At 43.6% G+C, this 19,284-nt stretch overlaps 1 protein-coding gene across 1 annotated transcript; it reads right to left on the bottom strand.

Moving 5' to 3' along the window:
* Positions 1 to 238: 238 nt before the first annotated feature.
* On the bottom strand, positions 239 to 18,472 carry RND3 (Rho family GTPase 3). Its single transcript, XM_080927822.1, has 5 exons — positions 18,115 to 18,472; positions 17,591 to 17,678; positions 6,574 to 6,683; positions 3,862 to 3,996; positions 239 to 2,292 (listed from the first exon to the last, which is right to left on the bottom strand). The coding sequence occupies exons 1-5, from the start codon at positions 18,262 to 18,264 to the stop codon at positions 2,041 to 2,043; spliced, it is 735 nt and encodes a 244-aa protein (XP_080783948.1). The 5' UTR covers positions 18,265 to 18,472; the 3' UTR covers positions 239 to 2,040.
* Positions 18,473 to 19,284: the final 812 nt, after the last annotated feature.

Below are 19,284 nucleotides of genomic sequence, written 5' to 3' on the forward strand. Positions count from 1 at the left end.
GATACCATGTAAACATCTTCTATATACAGATTCATTTTTTCCAAGAGACGTTTTGTTAAGGATGAAATTCTGAACGCTACTAATTCAGTAAATCTTAGTTCCATTCTATAATCATCTCCATGAAACATCATAGCTGAACAATTAGGCCAAGAAGCAGAAAACATCACAGGGAGACAGACATGGTTACTTTTTTATTTGAAGAAATAAAAACCCATAAGTTTTAATAAATACTGTGGAAACACTGACCAGACAAACATACAAAGTGACTTCAACATTAAAAAAAAAAAGCAACAAAAAGTTCTGCTTTATAACAGTTATAACTTATTTTCTTTTTACAATATTTAAATACAGAAAGCACTTGCCAGCGATTTTGTAATACTGCCCAAAGCATAACGCTGTGCCAGTCAGAGCTCATTATGTTGGTAAAATGTCTGAGTTTCATGGGAAATGAAAGATATGACATTTTCTTGCAGAAAAAAAACAAAGTGCTTGTGAAGACACAAAGCTGGGTGTTGTAATGACCTTAAAATCTCCCCTTCTGCCTCAGTTTAGTGGAGACATCTTCAAAACGCTTCAGAAACAAAGCGTCATCATTGGGGGAAAAAATGCTTGTTTCTAACAAGCACCCACTATAAAAGATGGTAACCGATTTCTTCTCTGAAAAGAACTGCTCAAAGGGAGAAACCTGTAAACTATTTTAAATGCTGATTATTACTCTCACAATGATCACATTTTTCTTCTTCTTCTTTTTTTTTTAACCTGGCCCTGGCTGTGTATGGTTAAGTGAGGTTCAGCAGTCACTTGAGAAATGCCCTAGGCTCATACCAGGGCAGACATTACAGGCTTCTTTTCAATCTGGAGTTTTCTAAAGCATGGGGAAATGGTTTTGTCAGAACAACGTTCCTTTGAAGGAAGTGGCTCCAGACAACAGCTCACTGCCTGGTGCCAGTCTGGGGGCAGCAACCCCCAGACAAGAACGGCGTTTGCTCTGTGTATTTGATGTAGAACTTCCTTCCAGACAGCCCCATTCACCAACTGTGCTCTCTGCTACTGACTACTCCTTCATTCAAGGTGTCTCCTGGAGAAATCAGCACCCACCTGCCTCCTCTTTAATCACTATCACATTGGACGAAGACATCTTTTATTCAACTTCTTGTTTTCATCAACGATGGCAAAAAGAAAAACAAAGCCACACACTCTCTTCTAAATAGCGCACAAAAAATATTACACGGGACAATTTACCACTTGTTAAGGACAATCACAAGGATGAACCAAACCAGACAGAATAAAAAGCAACACACTCTTCTAGTTGCTCTACGCAATCTCTGTAGTGCTGGTCGACGCATCTCGAAAGGCGCATCTCGAAAGGCGCGGAGGCCTTGCTTTCCAACCATCTCGCTCAGCAGCGACCTTCAGGAAGTCAAGATTTCAAAGCGGCATCAAGTTTTTCCTCTCGAATCCCACCGGGTTCCAGTACAATTTCCATTTTAATGATGAGCTAGGAGGAAATTAGATCGCATCCTCTAGAAAACTAAACGCTAAGGTCACAGTGCGAGTTCCCCACCGAGGACGGTCTACTTATATATACTTTTTGGAAAAAGGAGATTAAAACATTGGAAAAACTAACTCAAAGTAGAGATCCAGGAATAGCTTGTAACAAAACCACAAACACAAAACCGAAAATACTCAAGCACCATTCAGAGCGTGGATGTTCTTCTAGGAGGTACTGACCCCCCTCCCCACTTCTCTAGCGCTCGCCCATTTGTAGCTCCCTTTGTTTTTGGCGTAATTTTCAAGTCACACTTCTTGTCACACAAAACTCTTGAACGCATTCGCTTCTCACCAGTCGGTCTACATGCCGAAATTAAGGACAGGATTCCGAAAAGTGGGTATCCTTTCAAGGGCCTCCTAAGCCTGTGTCTATGTGACTTTGGCTGTGCATTTCGTTTGACCCCACCTTTCCGTTTGCTCTTGCTGTTTTAAATTTGTATTTCATTTTTCACACCAGATTCCCGTGTCCTCATTAAAGACGGCAAGGCCTCACATCACAGTGCAGCTCTTTGCTTTGTCCTTTCGTAAGTCCGTAGCAACTGCCGAGAGTTCTGGTCTGCTAGGCATGTGTGAAATCCGCTTTGTGGACCTCTGTGATTTGTTCCGCTTAACGTTTTTATTTGTCTTATTAACACACGCCAAGGTGGCGACGTGAAAAATGTCTCTGACGCTGTTTTCTGACTGTAGAGCTGAACATTCTATGTAAGTGGCCGCTCCGATCTGCTTGGCCATGTTGGCTCCCTGGGAAGTAAAGGAAAGAATTTTCATCATCAATAAGACTTTGGAGAGACACTGAAAGTGCTGAAATGTTTCAAACCAGTCTTGCATTGGAACATAACTAATAGGCCAAATGGATTTCCCAAGAGTTGTACAAAATAAAAACCACATTAGAAAAGAAGAGTTACTTTCTCTGTTCATTCCCAAATACTAAAGACCTAATCCAAAGGCCTTCAATTACATTACTCTGTAGAAACTGCTCTAGCATCCCACAGCTTCCAATATGCTGATTTGCTCCTACAGGAGAACCCTGAGCATCCAACTCTCACTAGGAGGATGCAAAGGAGAGACAGGGTCAAAGGGCGCCGCTGACCCTCACTGACACTTCAGCCAGGAAGAGTAACCTGCTGTGTAGGTTATCATCTGGAGACATTAGGAAGCACGGCTTCTTGCTACTGGAATAAGTTCCCGGATACCAAGGACACTGCATCCTTTCCGTAGATCTGACCAAGAGCTTTGGCCCTCAGAGTCTGCCAGCATTTCACAAGACTCTCGCTTTCTCTCCTAGTGACTAAAAATGACCCCCAACCCCAGCCAACAGGTTGTACAAAAAACAGGGCCTACAGATGTAATTTCACATCCATTTAGCTAAAAATCGGCTTTTATGATTGTTCTGAGTTTGTTAATGAGAAATGAAAGATCAAGACGAGTATAATATTTCTTTCTGGTTTTGTCACACTGGGGATGGAACCCTAAGCCTTCCTCATGCTGAGCAAGAACTCTGTGACTGAACTATGTTGCTAGCCCTAAAATAGAATACTTTAAATGATGCGAACCCCATAGAACTGTACCTATTTTAACAGGAACTCTTTAAAATCTGGTGGTGAGTTTTAGGAGAACAGATTCCTGAAGAGATTTTTCTTTCTTTCTTTTTTCTTTTTTCTTTTTTTCTTTTTTTTTTTTTTTTTTTTTGAGGGAGTACACATACCATAATGAACATTCAAAAGATGGCATTGTGGAGTGATCTATCTTACTCACAATAGCCTGGCTGAAGATTTTATTGGGCAAGAGGACAATAAGCTGTCTCCAAGAGAACTGCTAATTTTAATCACATTCTCTCTTAAGCACCCTGAACTTAAAAAAAAAACCCGTGTAGTAGAAACATCCAAGCGTAACACATATCAACTGTTAGTGTGCCTTACCCCCTGACAACTTTTACTGCAGAATGTCAGAAGTTCATATTTCAGCCGACTCCTGTCTCATCTCTTGTAAAACTGCTACATCTCATTTATCACAAATGATCATTCTATTGCTTTCATTTTTGCTGAAATGTGACATTTCAGGGCTTGGAGAGATGGCTCAGCAGTTAAGAAACTACTGGCCACTCTGGCAGATGACTCTGGTTAAATTCCCAGAACCCACATGGCAGCTCATAACTGACTGTAATTCTAGATCTAGGGGACCTGATACCCTCACACAGACATGCACTTAAGCATATGTGCACCTATGTGCATAAAATAAAAGTAAATATATCCTAATAAATGAAGGAGGGAAGGAAGAAAGGCGACTTTCCCACAGTGACAGCACACATACCTGATCATATGACACAGGAGTCTGCCTGTGATTTGAGAGTTCCACTAATGTGCTGACATCTGTCCGTAGATCAGACTTGCAGCCAACCAACAGCATCTTGGTATTGGGACAGAACTCCTGGATTTCACCTTTCCACTAGGGAGGAGGGAAGGGAAAATTAACGAAGTATCGACACATATACAATAAAAACAATTTCCCTCCCGGCAAACACTGAAACACAACTTCAAGCAAAGAAGCCAGCTTATGTTTAATTAATTAATAAGTAGATACCAAACTTTAGAGAGTGAACATGTATATTGCTATATTTTGTGTAACTTCGTTGTTCCTTCCACAATGAACTTATTTTGTACCAACACAAGGTAGCTTCAACAGTGTCTTAACTATGGAGGTATTTGAAAGACAAAAGTACCTTAATAATCACATATCCAAATGGATGATTACATTCTGGGATATACTGAGTTTCTTATTACCCAGCCTAATATGTAGTAAGTGGAAAGCTGAGCAAAAGGGAATAGGCCATATCAGCAATAGTATGCCTTCATAGACTTCATCATGATGGGACATGCTTCCATGAGCTGGCCTTCCATCTGTAAGCCGGCATCTGGATGATGATTAGTAAAACAGAGTGTATTTCTTCCAAGGATCTTCCACTTAAGGGCTGAATGGACATAAGCCACAGCTTAAGCAAAGAACTAACTACCTCTTGAGCTCCCAGGACAAAATCTGGTTTTGTATCCCAGAAGACTTTGAGTTAATTTTTGACTGTCAAACATTGCTGTTTAGTCTACAATTTAACCACTGTCCTAACCAGAATCACGAGAACTTTGGGAAGTTTTTGGCATGGATTCCAGATGTTCCATTTAAAGCAACTAAACAGCTCTTCGTGGTTTTGCTTCTTCTAACTTGAGTTCTCTATCATCGGATGAGGGCTAGAGGGGTCAAGACTCTTCTACCCACACCAACCATGTCTTTTGTGCTCTGGGAAGAGTGTGATGATGATGTAGCTCTGTCTTTCAGGAGTCCACAGAGCAGCAGAGGCAATAAAGGTTTGTAAGTGTAATACTAGTAATATCTACAGGTCCAATGTCACTATTTGTTTGGTCTTAGTAGACAAAAATCAAAGTAGAAAAGAGAAAATCTTTCTGTCATAAATTATGTATAACCTGATACTACATCAAGTACAAACACCAGTAAATAAGTGTTTCTTTTCTCTCCACACACAGCCAGGCATGTTGTTCTGTGGGTCTTCGCTTGTGATGTTGTGGGCCTCTCTGTACTTGTGTACATCTCTGAAGACAGGAAAGCTGTATTCCTGACAGAACCTGACAAGTCAACCCTGTGTTTCATATATTACTCAGAATGGAAAGGTGTTACAAACAAACTAAAAAGAACCCTTTGATCTATCAAGAGTTCAATTTCATTGAATTGCTTGCAATGTTTAGAAAAAACTGAAGGAAGGTTATCCCTCAAACCCTAAATGTTAATTACCTACCTAAGCAACTAAGTACCATAAAGGAAAAAAAAAAAAAAAAAACCTAATAAAAACAAGTAAAAATGCAAAAGCCACTGAAAGTAGAAACTAAAAAACACAAGACCAATGGACACCTACATGGGCTTCTCCTTATCTGCTCTCATGTCTTTCCCCACATGGACAGGGCCACAGGGACAACACTGAGTGATATTCTTTTTAGCCACATGTCCAGTGCACAGAAAAGAAGGGGTAGTACAGCCAGAGTCTCACTCTCAAACCCACAACACCTAGTAAGGTGAGTGATTAAGATGCTGCCCCATCTACCAGCACACAGAACCCTCTAGAGCTACTGCACAACAAAGCCTAGGTTGCTGCAGGCCAAGCAGAATCGCTATCCCCACTGAGTTCTCTGGAACTCATCTATGGCAAGTTCCTATAACTACCCTTGGGGCCAAATTCTCTGCTGTGGAAGGGTCAGCATCACCTTCTACACACACACACACACACACACACACACACACACACACACACACACACACACAGAGTGACCTTCCTAGGTCTGAAGACATATCTACAACAGGGACCATTCCTCATAGCTCTGGTTCCTCTATCCACAGCTTCTTCTATAGTTCCACTTCTTCTTTGTCCCATCTTCACCTATAGAATCTGACCCACCTTTGCTTCTAGTGACCAGGGCTGTGTGATAGCATACATGTTTGTCGTACCTGATGCTTTATTAGTATGTGCCATTTATTAGTACACATCTGATTCACATTGTTGTATGTGTAGGGACAAGCCCCATTACACATATTCCTCTTATGCTAAGTTCACTTATGTGTCTACAAGTAACTAAACTATGACTCCCTTGTCAGAATAGCTCATATTGTAGTAAGGTGAATATCTGAACTGAGATCAACGGCAAACACAGAATGAGCAGTCTGTCAAGCAAAGGAGTGAAGGGTCTGGAAAAAGTTAACCATAGCTATTTCCTTCATTTCTACTTCATTTTCTCCCAAAAGACAAACAGGGAAGACTGTGACAAGTATTTTGTTCAGAGCTTTAGGAAATGAAGTTTCAAGCAGATTAATTAGCCACTCATGACATCAATGTTTTTGTGGGGAAATATCCTTTCCAGTCTTTTCATTTCATTCAGAATCTTTGTACCCCACTAGATGATTATCACCTATCTCTAATCCTGTAGGATTAGAAGGGGTTAGATGATGTCATTCCCCAGCACTTACCTTTTTTAAGACACTGTCCAGAGTCTCTGGTCTACTGATGTCAAAGCAAATGAGCACAGCATCAGAATCAGGGTAAGAGAGGGGACGTACGTTGTCATAGTAAGGCGAACCTAAGAAACAAAAGCACACAGGTCTCAGACAGAAATCTTAACTGTCAATGGGGCACTAACTCTATCTACCCTTTGAAAGAAATCCCTTCCCTGTAGTTACAATGTAACACCCTGCTAGCCCATTCCACCCCTGACCCCCAACACATATATTCCTTATAAGGAAATGCAAACACAGCCACAAACAACAGGTTAATAATATAGTCACTTGTAGTAGAAGATCAGAAAGCTCCTCTGCATGGGACCCCAGCTCCCGGGAGAGCCAGGATTTTAAGGTTCAATTGGTAGAGTTTAAGAATTAGAGTGAGAATGGTTCTAGATGAACTAGTAGGTGTGTAGGACCAGGTGACCTTGAGGACAGACCCATTCTCACCACTAAAGGGGGAGAAGGCCAAGACTTAGAAGTACATGTTTCTGATTCTTCAATCATAAGGGGAATATGGTGACAGCCTATGTCCACGAGATCTAAGTAAACCCAGGTAGCAGCTGGAATTTAGGAAGAGATGAGTACATATTAACTAGAAGTATTGTGGCTCTGTTATCTCTGTGGTCAAAGGCCAAAAGCCAGCAGCTACTGGAAAGGGAGCTGCTTCCTGGGAAAAGATCCGAACTCAAGATTAGTCCAATAGTTGAATGGGGAGTGTGAGTGGGGAGGGAGGAGGGAGAGTTTAATGGTGCACAGAAAGTCAGAGCAAAGCAAGCACATGAGTGTCACTCTATGAGTGTCACTCGTGTCACTCGATCCCTAGTGACCTTTGAGCTTGCTTACTCGTACCCCCAGCCCTGTGTACATTTACTTCCTGCTATACCAAGAATGTCGTAAATGCCATGTTGGATCTTGTTACCTTTCCACCTGCAAACATGACAGCAGGACATAATCCAAGGGCCCTGGCCTGAGTTACACCCAAGGCAGTCTAAAAGTTCAAATCAACAGTCAATCAATGGAACCACAGAACTTTCTGGACATTTAAGATCCCCCCCCCCTTTTCCCTCCCTCCCTCCCTCCCTCTCTCTCTCTCTCTCTCTCTCTCTCTCTCTCTCTCTCTCTCTCTCTCTTTTGACACCTTGATGAATTCCCAATATTGGGAATTTATACAAGGCCAATTCTTACAAAATTGATTGATGATAACATGGAAGATAACTTGACAACTACTTTTAAGGAACAATTTTACCATACAGACATTTCACAGACAACAGGAAAAGCCATCTACTAGGCAAAAGGAAACAGATTAAAGATTTTGGTTTTTGACTTTTGATTTAGTTTTGACATCATGTTGCATTTCTGGCAGAAAAACAACATGTGTTCCTTAAGTCAAAACTTTAGTGGTCCAAGTCAGAAAGAGAGAGAGCTATCCAAAGAAATTGCTTTAGCCCGGTCCAGTGGAGGAATAAAGCAGAAGGCTCGCCATTCTGAGGCCTACCCAAGCTGTAGAGAGAATGCAGTCTGAGAATCAAAACGCTTTAACTCTATCTCTACATATGAGCACACTAGTATTGTCATGCCCCTTCTCCCCTGAGCAACTGAGTGAGATCCTGTCTTGAGGAAAAAGTACAGAGACAGACAGATGACCTTCAGGAGTCTGTTCTCTCTATCTAGAAGTTACTGTAGTCAGGCGTGTGTTCTGGGCTCTCAGCACTGCAGTCCCCAGCAGAACTGTATCTGCCTCCCCCTGCTTTAGAGATGGAGAGAGTGAGTGAACTGAGCAAGGAAGATGACGATGTTCTAGGGACCAGAAAGGAAAGTGTCAGCAGGTAAGAAAGACAAGGGGTTCTCAGCGAGGACATCAGCCTCCCACTGGCCTATGGTAGGCAGGAAGTGTGGTAACAAACTCCCAGAGAGTACCTTAGTTGAAAGGTATAAAACAATATGTAACGTGTCTCTAAAAATGTAAAGCAGTGGCCACGCTTTCAGCCTCTTGAAGAAATCTTGAGAATAACTCTAAGGTGAACACTTGAGAGTTCAGCTTAAGTTTTTCTTGACAGGCACCAGAAAGGGATGGCTTTACCTTCTCTGGATACATGGATATTTTACAGTACTTCTGCAGTGCTGATTCTCTCCACTGTAACCTTTCTTGTTTGCCTGTCCAAAGTCTAACTTTGGCACAGCTGCTGCTGTGAGCATTAGAATATCTCTTTCCTAATAGCTTGCCACAGAAATCCCAGACTGTACAGAGAAGAAATTCAAAGGAGGACAGAGAAGTCTCTCTTCTGTTCTTCAAAGCTAAATTCAATGCCCTGACCCGACCCACACAGTCAGAGCCAGCCTACTGTGAAAAGCCAAACAGGTGTCAGAAAGCTCATGTCTTCTGCTCTCCAGTCTAGACCCACAGGACATGACTAGCATCTGGAGGTGCCAGGCTCCTTTAGAACAGGATGCTGCCGGCACAGTGCGGCGGAGCGGGCGTATTTATAGGACAATGGAGACCATCTTTTCCAAAGGTGACTGAAGAAAGTCAAAGAGGCAAAACTAATTTAATTAAACTTGGGACTGCTGGGAAAATCCAGAGGCCGGGTTGCAACATTCCAGCCACCATGTGGCTGCAGAGAACACCCCGCCCTTTGTGAGCTATTTCCCCTCCCCCACCCACTTTAAGGCCACAAAGGGATCTGGCTTTGGGCTCAGCCCTGTCACAGGCTGGAGATTGCTTGCCTACAAAAAAAAAAAAAAAAAAAAAAAAAAAAAAAAAAAAAAAAAAAAAGAAAGAAAGAAAGAAAAGAAAAGAAAAGAAAGAAAGCAAGAAGGCAAACCAAGGCAGCTTCTGTGCTCCATGGCTATATGCAAATAAGAGAGAAATTTACTCTCTTGATTGACTTTAAAAAGAAACAGTTCTCATCTAGTTAAACAAGATTCTCATGCAGGCCTGTTTCTGCCTTTGTTTTCCTTTGGTTTAACAGTTTGGATGAAAATACATATGTAGTGTATTTTCATGAGAAATCAGCCACCAAGCTTGAGGTAGAGAGGTAACTCTTAGGCGTTTTAACAAGATCTAATGAGGAGAAGCACTTTGATCTGAGCCCAGTCCACCCCCCCTGCAGTAAGTAAACAATTCGGCTTTTTGATCAACAAGTGCCCAAGGGCACTAATAAAACAGATCTTCCAACTCATAACTGTCATGTGACCATCAACGAGAATAGTAACTTGCCATAGAAGATTAAGGTAATTTATTCATTACTTTTTGAAAGCTTAAAGTTAAATTTTTTTTTCCTGGATTGGGGAAAAAAAACACTCAAAACTATTGTCTTCATTTTTGTTTTATAGTAAGAGAAATGAACGATAGAATTAGAAAACTGTCCTGACAGGAAAGATCTTCCAGTCCATTGGGTAAGAGGGACTCTTTCTTCTGTGTTCCTTTTCTACAGTGCCCCATAACCACACAAAGGAAGTCGGCAAAGGTCTGATCACCACAGGCATGTGTGAGAAGAATCCTAGGAATGCCCCTGTCAACGGAGGAGTCCCAGAGACTGAAGAGACTCCAAAGAGTGGAGAGTAAGCCCTCAAAGGGAGAACAAAGCCAGCCCAGGACTCCCGCTGCATCCCACAGCTGGAGAAGGTGTCCCCCTCCCCCGCCCCCCAATCTCGGGAAGGCAGGTTTCCAGAAACACTAATTTCTATGGATTCTTGTTAAGGTTGGAAGGTGCTTACTGAACATGTTTTTACAGTGTGCTAAAATACAGTGGGTTCTCATGTGCTCAAAGTCTGCACTTCAGTACCTAAGAATGTCCCATAGTTAAAACCCAATAAACCTAAGGATGAAGCTTTGCTTGTCAAACAAAACTTCCTTTGCATGTGGAATGGACTACACGCACATGGGCATTTTCAGGGCAGCATCTTCCTTAAAGACACAGCACCGCATTTAAGGCCCCTTTAAAAATAACCTACCAGATTTTTCATTGGCAAATTGCAGGGAGCAATATTAGTACGAAGATAGAACTGGACGAAAATATGTAAAACAAGTGTCTCACCCCACCCACCCCCAACCTCGAAGCTGAAAGGCTTTATGCAGGCATGGATTAGAATAAGCATGCTTTGGGAGTTCTTTGTTGCTTGAGTTTGGCAAACATCAGAAAAGTTCTAACAGACTTGAAATTGCAGGTCTACCCATCCTTGTCTTCAAGATCATTAATTTGGGGTGAGAGGAAAATTTCCAGCCCAAGAATAGTCACGAAGTGCCTCACCTAGAAACTAATTCTTCAAACACATACCTGCCTGCTGAGGTCACCCCGCTGCAGAGATACGACATACCATATATGTACATGACTAAACATATATGGACCAAGAGCCATGCCTAAAAGAGAGATCTTTGGCAAAACCAGCTCAAATACTAAAGCTTTATCTCACTAAATTCTGTAAACTGAAAATCCTCTTCACGGAATCTTTTAAAAGTGTAATACCTTACACTTAAAGTAAGCCAAAAGCTTTTCCTATAAGGAATTCCTGCCAAGATAAGGAAGTTAGGAATAATGGATACCTTGGGTCGAAATTATACAGTAAATTTTGTTATTTTAAGTGTTCACGAAAAGCCCACGGAAAGCAAGCAGCACAAGAGAGGCCATGCCAGAAAGGAAATTGTGCAAGGGGAGCACGCTCAGGAATGTGAGTCAAGTCTGAACAAGACCTTGGGACTCTGCTTCAATATAAGACTCGGTTCTTCCTCAACTACCTGCATGGAAAACATCAGGCCCCAATGTGCCATCCCTACCCCGCCCAGATTTCTTTTGTATCTTCTACTGAATCACATTCTTATAGGTTATGAAGAACTTATGACAACATGTAGGGAGTTACACCTTTCTACAAAACCTCAGTGTTTTCTATTTGTGGGGGTGCTGCAGATAAGCAGGTGAATATACGTTCAGATGGGCAGTATAACCTCACTATTTAGTGGCTCTAAATAAAAGTATGTCAGTACCTCTCAATGTCAGGATACTTAAAAATAATAACATCTCACAGAGAGTGGAACTGTGAGGTATCAGAGCTTGAAGGGGTAAGATTGTGTAGATACCTTTTAAAAATTCCACATCACCATTCGCTGTAGATTGAAGCTATTACATTTCCCATGCTTTGTGAGAGCCCCTTATCGGAGCCTGGAGTCCCTCCAGTAGACTCACCTTTCCGCATACTGTAACATTAGGCTCCTGTTTCAATGCCAGTGTGCTCAACACCTGGCCGAACTTTTGAAGTAGCTTGCATTCTATGTCAGAAAAGTCTGAATTCTTGCCAAAGGAATCTCTGTGAATGTTTCCAATATGTAATAAACCAGAAGACATTTCAAGGCCATCAAGAAATGAGTGAGGCTCAGCTGATTCATTGGCACACCCTAGCCATGCATCCTTATCTGCATGGGGACACTAGTGTGTGTGGTGTCCAGTTTCTGTGTAAAAGAACTGTATACTGCCAAAACACCTGGTTATTTTAGAAACATTAGAATGACAAATCTACCTACCTTGCTCCAAAGTACAGCTAAGGAAAAACCAAATTGGAGGCAAAATTAGCACTCAACAGAGTTTCAAAAAAGAAGAAAAAGGAAAAAGATAAAAGAAAAGTCTAGGTTCCAAACAAACAGTTTGCCCCTCCCTAGTCCCACGTTTCAGTGTATGAAGGCTTAGTTTACAGCTGGGCCTGATTTTGAAACCCTGGGTCCCAAGGATTACAATGACTTCATGAAATATCTGGTTCTTTGTAGTCTGCTATTCAGATTTAAAACCATTTCCTGATTAGTTTGTAAATTCTTTGCCTAACTTTAAGAAGCTTAGGTCAGAAATCTCAACTTTGAGAACTTGGGTTTGTTTTTCTCTGATAACCATTTCATTCAAGCATGTTTTAAAATATTAATGAGGTCTAATAACTTTGGAAGATCCAAGTCAACTTCTAGAGCAGATTTGGAATTATGGGGATTTTAATGGACAGAAAGACCCAAGCTGAGAACTTGGGGTTGGCACAGATATGAACAACTTTTTAGGTGTGTTGTTGTGGGTGACCCATTTCCAAAGCTCATCTTCTGCTTCCACGGTCCTGTATACCTATGGCGTATTCATAACAGATGCCCCGGGAGGGATTCCATGCCTTTTTCCAGTGCACAGGCATTTCTTCCTAGCTGTACCCTATACTTATTCTGGGCTCCTAATTTGGTTTTCTACTTCACCCTGGAGAAATAATGGGTATTTTAAATATTTACCTATATGTGCAACAATTTTGTTTGTTTGGTCACCCTAACTAGAAATAAGTACCTTGAGGATCTGAGCTATTTTTGTCCAGCTCAGTACCGCCCCCTCCCCCATCACAGCCCAAGCAGCTTTGGCAGATGTCCTGCCCTAACGGTTTACAATCATATCCTCATGGCCTGCTCAGATGTGTTCATTTATATTTTAAATCACAAAAAGGGGGGACTGGTAATCTTTTAAATGGCTTTTCCTGATTAATATGTAGATGAAGTCTCCAAAACTCTTGATGTATTTTCATTAGGGCACTTGTCACCAAGACTGGCCTTCAAGCTGAAATATATTCGTGGTTAGATTTATATTGATTCTGAGGACTTTCCTCCAAGGAAAGGAGCTAGGTTCTTAGTTGCTGCTTTATATTAAAATATAGAGAATATACCTGGTTTTAGTTAATAATACTAGAAACAATACAGGAAGTGCTAACTTTAGCATTCAGGACCTTAAAGAGGTTCATAGCACATTAAGATTCAAAGGAGTTTTCACAGGGCAATCCCACAGTTATCAACTGAAAATCAGCAGTTGAATTGAATATTTAAAACTATTAATATGCCTTAAATAAAATGTGCATTAACTTGCTCTGGTTATAAGCTGACACTAATGACTATTGCTCCCTAAATCACATATGCAGGAATTACACTGCAATCAAGTTCCTAGGAATAGATATGGGGATATTTGAATGACTAACTTTCTATTATTAGTAGGCCTTTGGCTTTATGCTACAAATTGCTTCTACCTTTGGCAAGTGTAGCAGATTTTGAAGCACAAGCTATTAGCACTATTTTGGTTTCACTTATCACTTTAAGATATTAAAACTATGCCCCCACCCCCTCTCTGTTTCTCAAAACTCATTTGGATAATTTGAACATTTCCCCAGAACATTTAAGCAACTATAAATTAGCTCATTTTATAAGAAAAAGAAACTCTGTCTGGGTAAGAGAAAGACCTGGACCCAAGACTGCCTTTAGAAATCTCTCCTTTTAGAAGATCTTCCCGGCATGTATGCTATTTTGTTACTTTTGGAGTATTTTAACAATTACAACTATGGCTGTTGTACTTGTTGAGCAGTTGGGGAAAGACTGAACCTAAAGACTGCTTGGAGCTTTACTGGGAAAACCTCACAGGTTAACACATTAAGCAAACAGAAGAGGCCATTAGAGTTCTAGCATTAAGGGCATCACAGGCTGGCAATCACCTAGACCCAATTCCTATGCTGTCTAACAGAGGGCCTGCCCACAAAAGATGCAGAAAAAAGGGAAGTGGAATAGAAAAAAAGGAAACATGAACTGTCTGGCCTCCCAGAAGAGAAAGAAATGGCTTCCTTTCCTTATAAGCTTCTTCTACTTGATATTCTTTCCTACGTCCAAATTGACAGTTTTGCTTACACATAATTATATGACTGCTTCAGGGGGCAGCAGACCATTTAGAAGACATAGTTCACACACAGAAATTCTATAAAGAATTGTTTTCTACATGTGTGTTCCTCTTCTATAGGGGAATCACAATAGCCATGCCGACCAGAGGGCACAGTTGATATTCTCTCTCTCCCTAATTTCCCCAATCTAAATCTCCCACATATGGTCTTGGGAGAGGATTAAAAAATGACATTTAGAGATCTGTAAACTTGGCTTGGATCTTCTCTGCTGAGATCAACTGATAGCAGTTGGGGAAAGTTAAATATATGAAGAGGCATAAAGTATATGTAATTGTTTTCCTGCCTCAGCAAAACAATGTCTTTATGAGCAGAGAAAATGTCAAATAATGGGCAGAGGGGAGGGAGTCTCTAGGAACTCTGACTCTCTAGGAGTCAGGAAAAGTAAGGAGACTAGGAAAAATAGTAAAGTTACTGGGAATCGTGAACTTCCTGGTAGAGACATGCTAATCCTGAGTGGCAAGCCACTTTGAGTAGAAACAGCCTATTTCTAAAATTGAAGCAACGCTCTATAACTGTGTTTAATTAACTAACATCTCCACAAACAACATAAGAATTTCAAATAATTTCCCATGTCTCCTTTTTCATTTGTATGAATCTAAATTTTAAGTAAAGTTACATAACTGGATAATTTTGAATGCAATGCTGTTGTAATCAGGTTTTAACCCTTACCTTACAGAAATATGCAGAGGGTTTTCTTTTACTAAATAAAAATATAAGCCATTATGACACTACTGATTTCATTTCAGGTGATTAACTTTAATTTGACGAAACGCAATATTTATGAAGTTGCCAATCTCGAGGCAAAGGTAATTCAGTGCTAATTAATGCCAGGAACCCCATCTCCTTAGCAACTATGCATATCATTGTAATTCGCCCAGTCCTTAGGTTTTATTGGGTGACTACTGTATGCAAGACATTGTGCTATATGTGCAGAGACTGTGAACTATACAGTTGCTGAGTTCGACTTAAAAAATCCTAAAAACTGATGTCAGCCTTGGCTTCTCACTATAAACCACTCATGTACATTCGCTGTATTTGCTAGCCCATGGGAAGCTCATGCATTTTCTCTCTTAAAAGAAAAAAGGTGGTAAGTTTGGCCTTTGGGCACCTAATATTAAATCTCTGTTGGTGGTCTTGTGGCTCTTAGAGCTTGAGACACGGATGTGGATGTATAACCCTGCATTCCTAGGAGCTCACCCATCCCCCTTCCTTATCCAAATAGTCTCATTCCTAAATCCACCAGGAAGCCTGGCTCAGCCCAGAATCTGGCTTGTCTTGCAGGCTGTGAGAACCTCACTCAGCACAGGACGCCAGATCCACTGAGACTAGGGGCTGAAGCCAATCAACATCCTGGGAAACAAAACAAAACAAACAAATAAACAAACAAAAAGGACGAAAAATCTGCCTGTCCAGTACACTAAAGCCAACAAACATAGCTGGGAGAGATGTTGCACATTATCCAGCTCAGCGTCTGCCCTCTTTTTACAGATGATGAAAATGAGACCCAGGGAGGTAGAGGATTTGCACACAAAATCCCTGGTAACCAGGAGCTAAGATGGAAACCCAGCTTTGTATCAAAGACCGTATCAGACCCACTGCCCCACTCCACGCCTAAATAATTCTTATCCGAGTGTAAGTCTAAACAGGGCTGGGTGGGAGAGAGGGGGGTGCTGGTGCTAATTGTTGGTACCACACCAGCTGTCCGGCTATACTAGGCATAACAATTACCATAATATATCTGAGAACAGGAGCCTAATAAAAATACTAGGCTATGTTAATAATTTTGATGATAGAAACCAGTAATAAACCACTAGAATTCCATCAACACTTTCTCTAAAGTATCAAGATTGCGCATGCAATCTCAACCCCAACAAAAAACACAAGACGCCCTTGGCGCAGCTCAAGGAAGAGCTGACTCTCCAGGGGGAAACTGGATCCACCGTTCTCACTGCAGCAGTCAGAGCATCTGGCACCGACCGTGAGAGGCGCCGGTGCAAGAGTTCCCTCTAGTCTTTCTTCTAGCCTTTGTGCTGGGGGCTGCCTCTGGAGACCTTGTGACTCTGGCCCCTTCCTCCCGCTGCCTAATCCCTCAAGTCCCTCAGAGGTTCCAGCCCAGGGTGTGGGAAGCTCGCTGAAGCTCCAAGAGGCCACTCCCAGTTGAACACGGCTCCACCTCGGGCCACCCCGCCTGACAGCAACCCTGCGTGTTGGCGCTTGTGCGCTCCCTCCTCGCCAGTTTCGCCTGAATCTGTCTGGCAACCCAGTCGGCCACCAGCCTCCCCCCCCCCCCCCCACCGCCAGATTGGTAGATGCTACTCCTCTGGAGAAGGTATGATCTCTACTAACAGTACGTGTTCTCCGGAGGAGCCTCTGGCCAGGCTTGCTAAGAGCTTGGGCACCGGGGAGATGTCCCTGCCCCGAACTCAGCCAGGGCTGCGAGCCTTCCCGCCCGCGGAGATCTGCCCTCACCACCACCCTGTGCCACGCTGGTGGGTGGGCGCATGGGAAGGCAACAACCCGGCCTTGAACCCTAGACCTCTGGACAGAACCCACCAAGGCGACAATAATTCAAGTAGACAGAAAGGTCAAAGGCAAGCGGTGATGCCCGCGGCCCTGCAGGCGGGCGAGGCCGAGGCAAAGGGGTAGGGAGTGGTGGGGTCAAAGAGCTGGCACAGAGTAATCCCCCGGCAGCCGCAGAAGCCGCTCTGCGCCGGTGGCACCGAGGCTGCGGGGGCGGAGGCCCCGCGGTGGCCGCTGCCGGCACCACCAGCGCATTCCTGAGAGTAGGCGTCACGGGCGCTGGCTCCGGCCATTCACCCATCTCCCCCAGCCCGGAACCCGCACGCAACCCGGGGGTTTTGGGGATCTTCTCCCAGCTCAGCCTACTCCCCTGCCCCGAGACCAGATGGCTGGTGACACCCACGAGGGACTTCCTCGGCGAGCAGGAAGGCTCCACGCTGTTCTGCATGCTCCAGCACCCGGCCACCCTGGCGGCCCGGGCAGGCACGGCCCCGAGGAAGGACAACACAAGGCCATGCGGCCACCAGAGGCTCCTCCAGCAGGGTCACCCCGGAACCATAACGTCCTCCTGTCCCTAAGACCACAATCACCCCCACAGCCGTCCCTGTCCAGAAAGGATAACATTTTCCCGCGGCTCGGGACCTGGAAGTCCCTTAAGGGGCCACGTTTAGCCGACAGGCATCAGATCCCAAGCCCCGGGGGCGCGCTGGTTCAGACCGCCACGCGGTGTGCGGCGTCTTACCTGAAGTGTCCCACAGGCTCAACTCTATTCTTTGTGTGTCGATTTCAAAACTGGCAGTGTAATTCTCAAACACCGTAGGGACGTAATTCTGGACGAACGATAGAAACAGAAGAGGAAGGAAAGGGTGGCAAAGAGATTATTAAAAATAATAAACCCTCCATATCAAACACTTGAAAAACACCCCAAGCTTCCAATTAAAAAAAAAAAAAAAAAAAACCACCAACAACCGCACACTGTCTACACAGTAAACACGCAGCCCCCTCCGGATAGCCCACCCAGGTCTCCCCACCCGGCCTCCCACACTGAAACCAGCAAGTTTCTGGGGCCAAGAGCCCAGCGTGCTGGCGGGTCCCAGCCCAGAGGCTTCCAGGACACTTTCGCTTCCCAGCAGTGTGGCGGCAGAGACCGGCTGGGCACGAGAAAGACTTTCAAGAAGAAAATCAGTGAAGCAGGAGAAACGACGCTGTCCTCCAGACTGGGGACCCCACCATCCGCTCCCCTCAAAGACGTACGGTCACACTCACTTCGGGGAAGCAGTCCTTTGCGAAGACGTGGAGCAGCGCGGTTTTCCCACACTGGCTGTCGCCCACTACTACTATCTTGCATTTCACGTTCTGATTAGGATCCATGATAGATTTACTGGATAATTTCTGGCTGGCTCTTCTCTCCTTCATTGATGTTGCCTTATTTCCTCTTGAGAACAGGAATTTTCTCTTTAGAAGAAAAAAAATATATAAACTTCTCTCTATAAAAAGCGGATATAAAAATAAATCGTAAGGCCGGAGGGAACCCCTTAAGCGCAGCGGAGTGGAGGAGGAGAGGCAGCGGCTCTTTACTGCTCTCCAACAAGTTTTCTGCCTGACTCCGCGCGTCTCTTCCCAAGTCCAATTCCGATCCGTCTGCTTTGTTTCACGCTCTCTGCGCGGCTTTATACGCCCAGCCTTCCAATCCGCTCCGCTTTCTCAATGAGAGAAGGAAACTGATCCGCCTCCTCCCCTTTTATGGAGCTTGGGAGCCGGCGCGGCCGCCTTGTTGGCGGAAAGTGTAAGCAGCGCGCCCTCTAGGGTGGCGTGCAGGAGAGCCTGCAGCCCCAGGTTCTCCCAGAACCTGAAGGCGCCAGGCAGGATTTGCCTTTGGATAGATTGGTTCAGGACCAGGGTAAGGGGAAGCAGATATCCACCCACATGGATTTGCACCTTTCCAATTGCTTTCGAAGGGGCGCGTCCCTAGAAGCCTCGTCATCATTTGTGAACTTAAAAAAAAAATTTCCCAATCAGATTATAAAACAGAAGTCAATCTTGGATGAGAAAAGATGTTGTACCCAAACCCATAAAATAATATTTTTTAAAATGTCGTGTCAGGTACATAGTAGGGCTATTTCAAACATCAGAACTGGTTTTCCTTGATCTTTATAGAGTACTGGCTTTTGTCAGTTTCAGCCAATCCACAAGAGGTAGAAGTCTTTGGGGACTGTGAGTAAGGACGGGGGGGGGGGTGGGGGGGTGGGGGGGGTGGGGGGGGTGGAGGAACCAGAGATGACAAAATCTATTAGAAACTCGGACCCCACTGCCTCTCTCCCTGTGATGACTCTGGAACCAGGGTCACAGCGCTCTTTGCTCCCTTCAGCTGCAGCCCCACCCCCCAACCAAGGTCTCGAACTTAAAAAGCACGCATGCCCATAGCTGAGAATTCAG

This window comes from Micromys minutus, assembly GCF_963924665.1.
Source record: "Micromys minutus genome assembly, chromosome: 13".
In the NCBI taxonomy this organism is placed as follows: domain Eukaryota; kingdom Metazoa; phylum Chordata; class Mammalia; order Rodentia; family Muridae; genus Micromys; species Micromys minutus.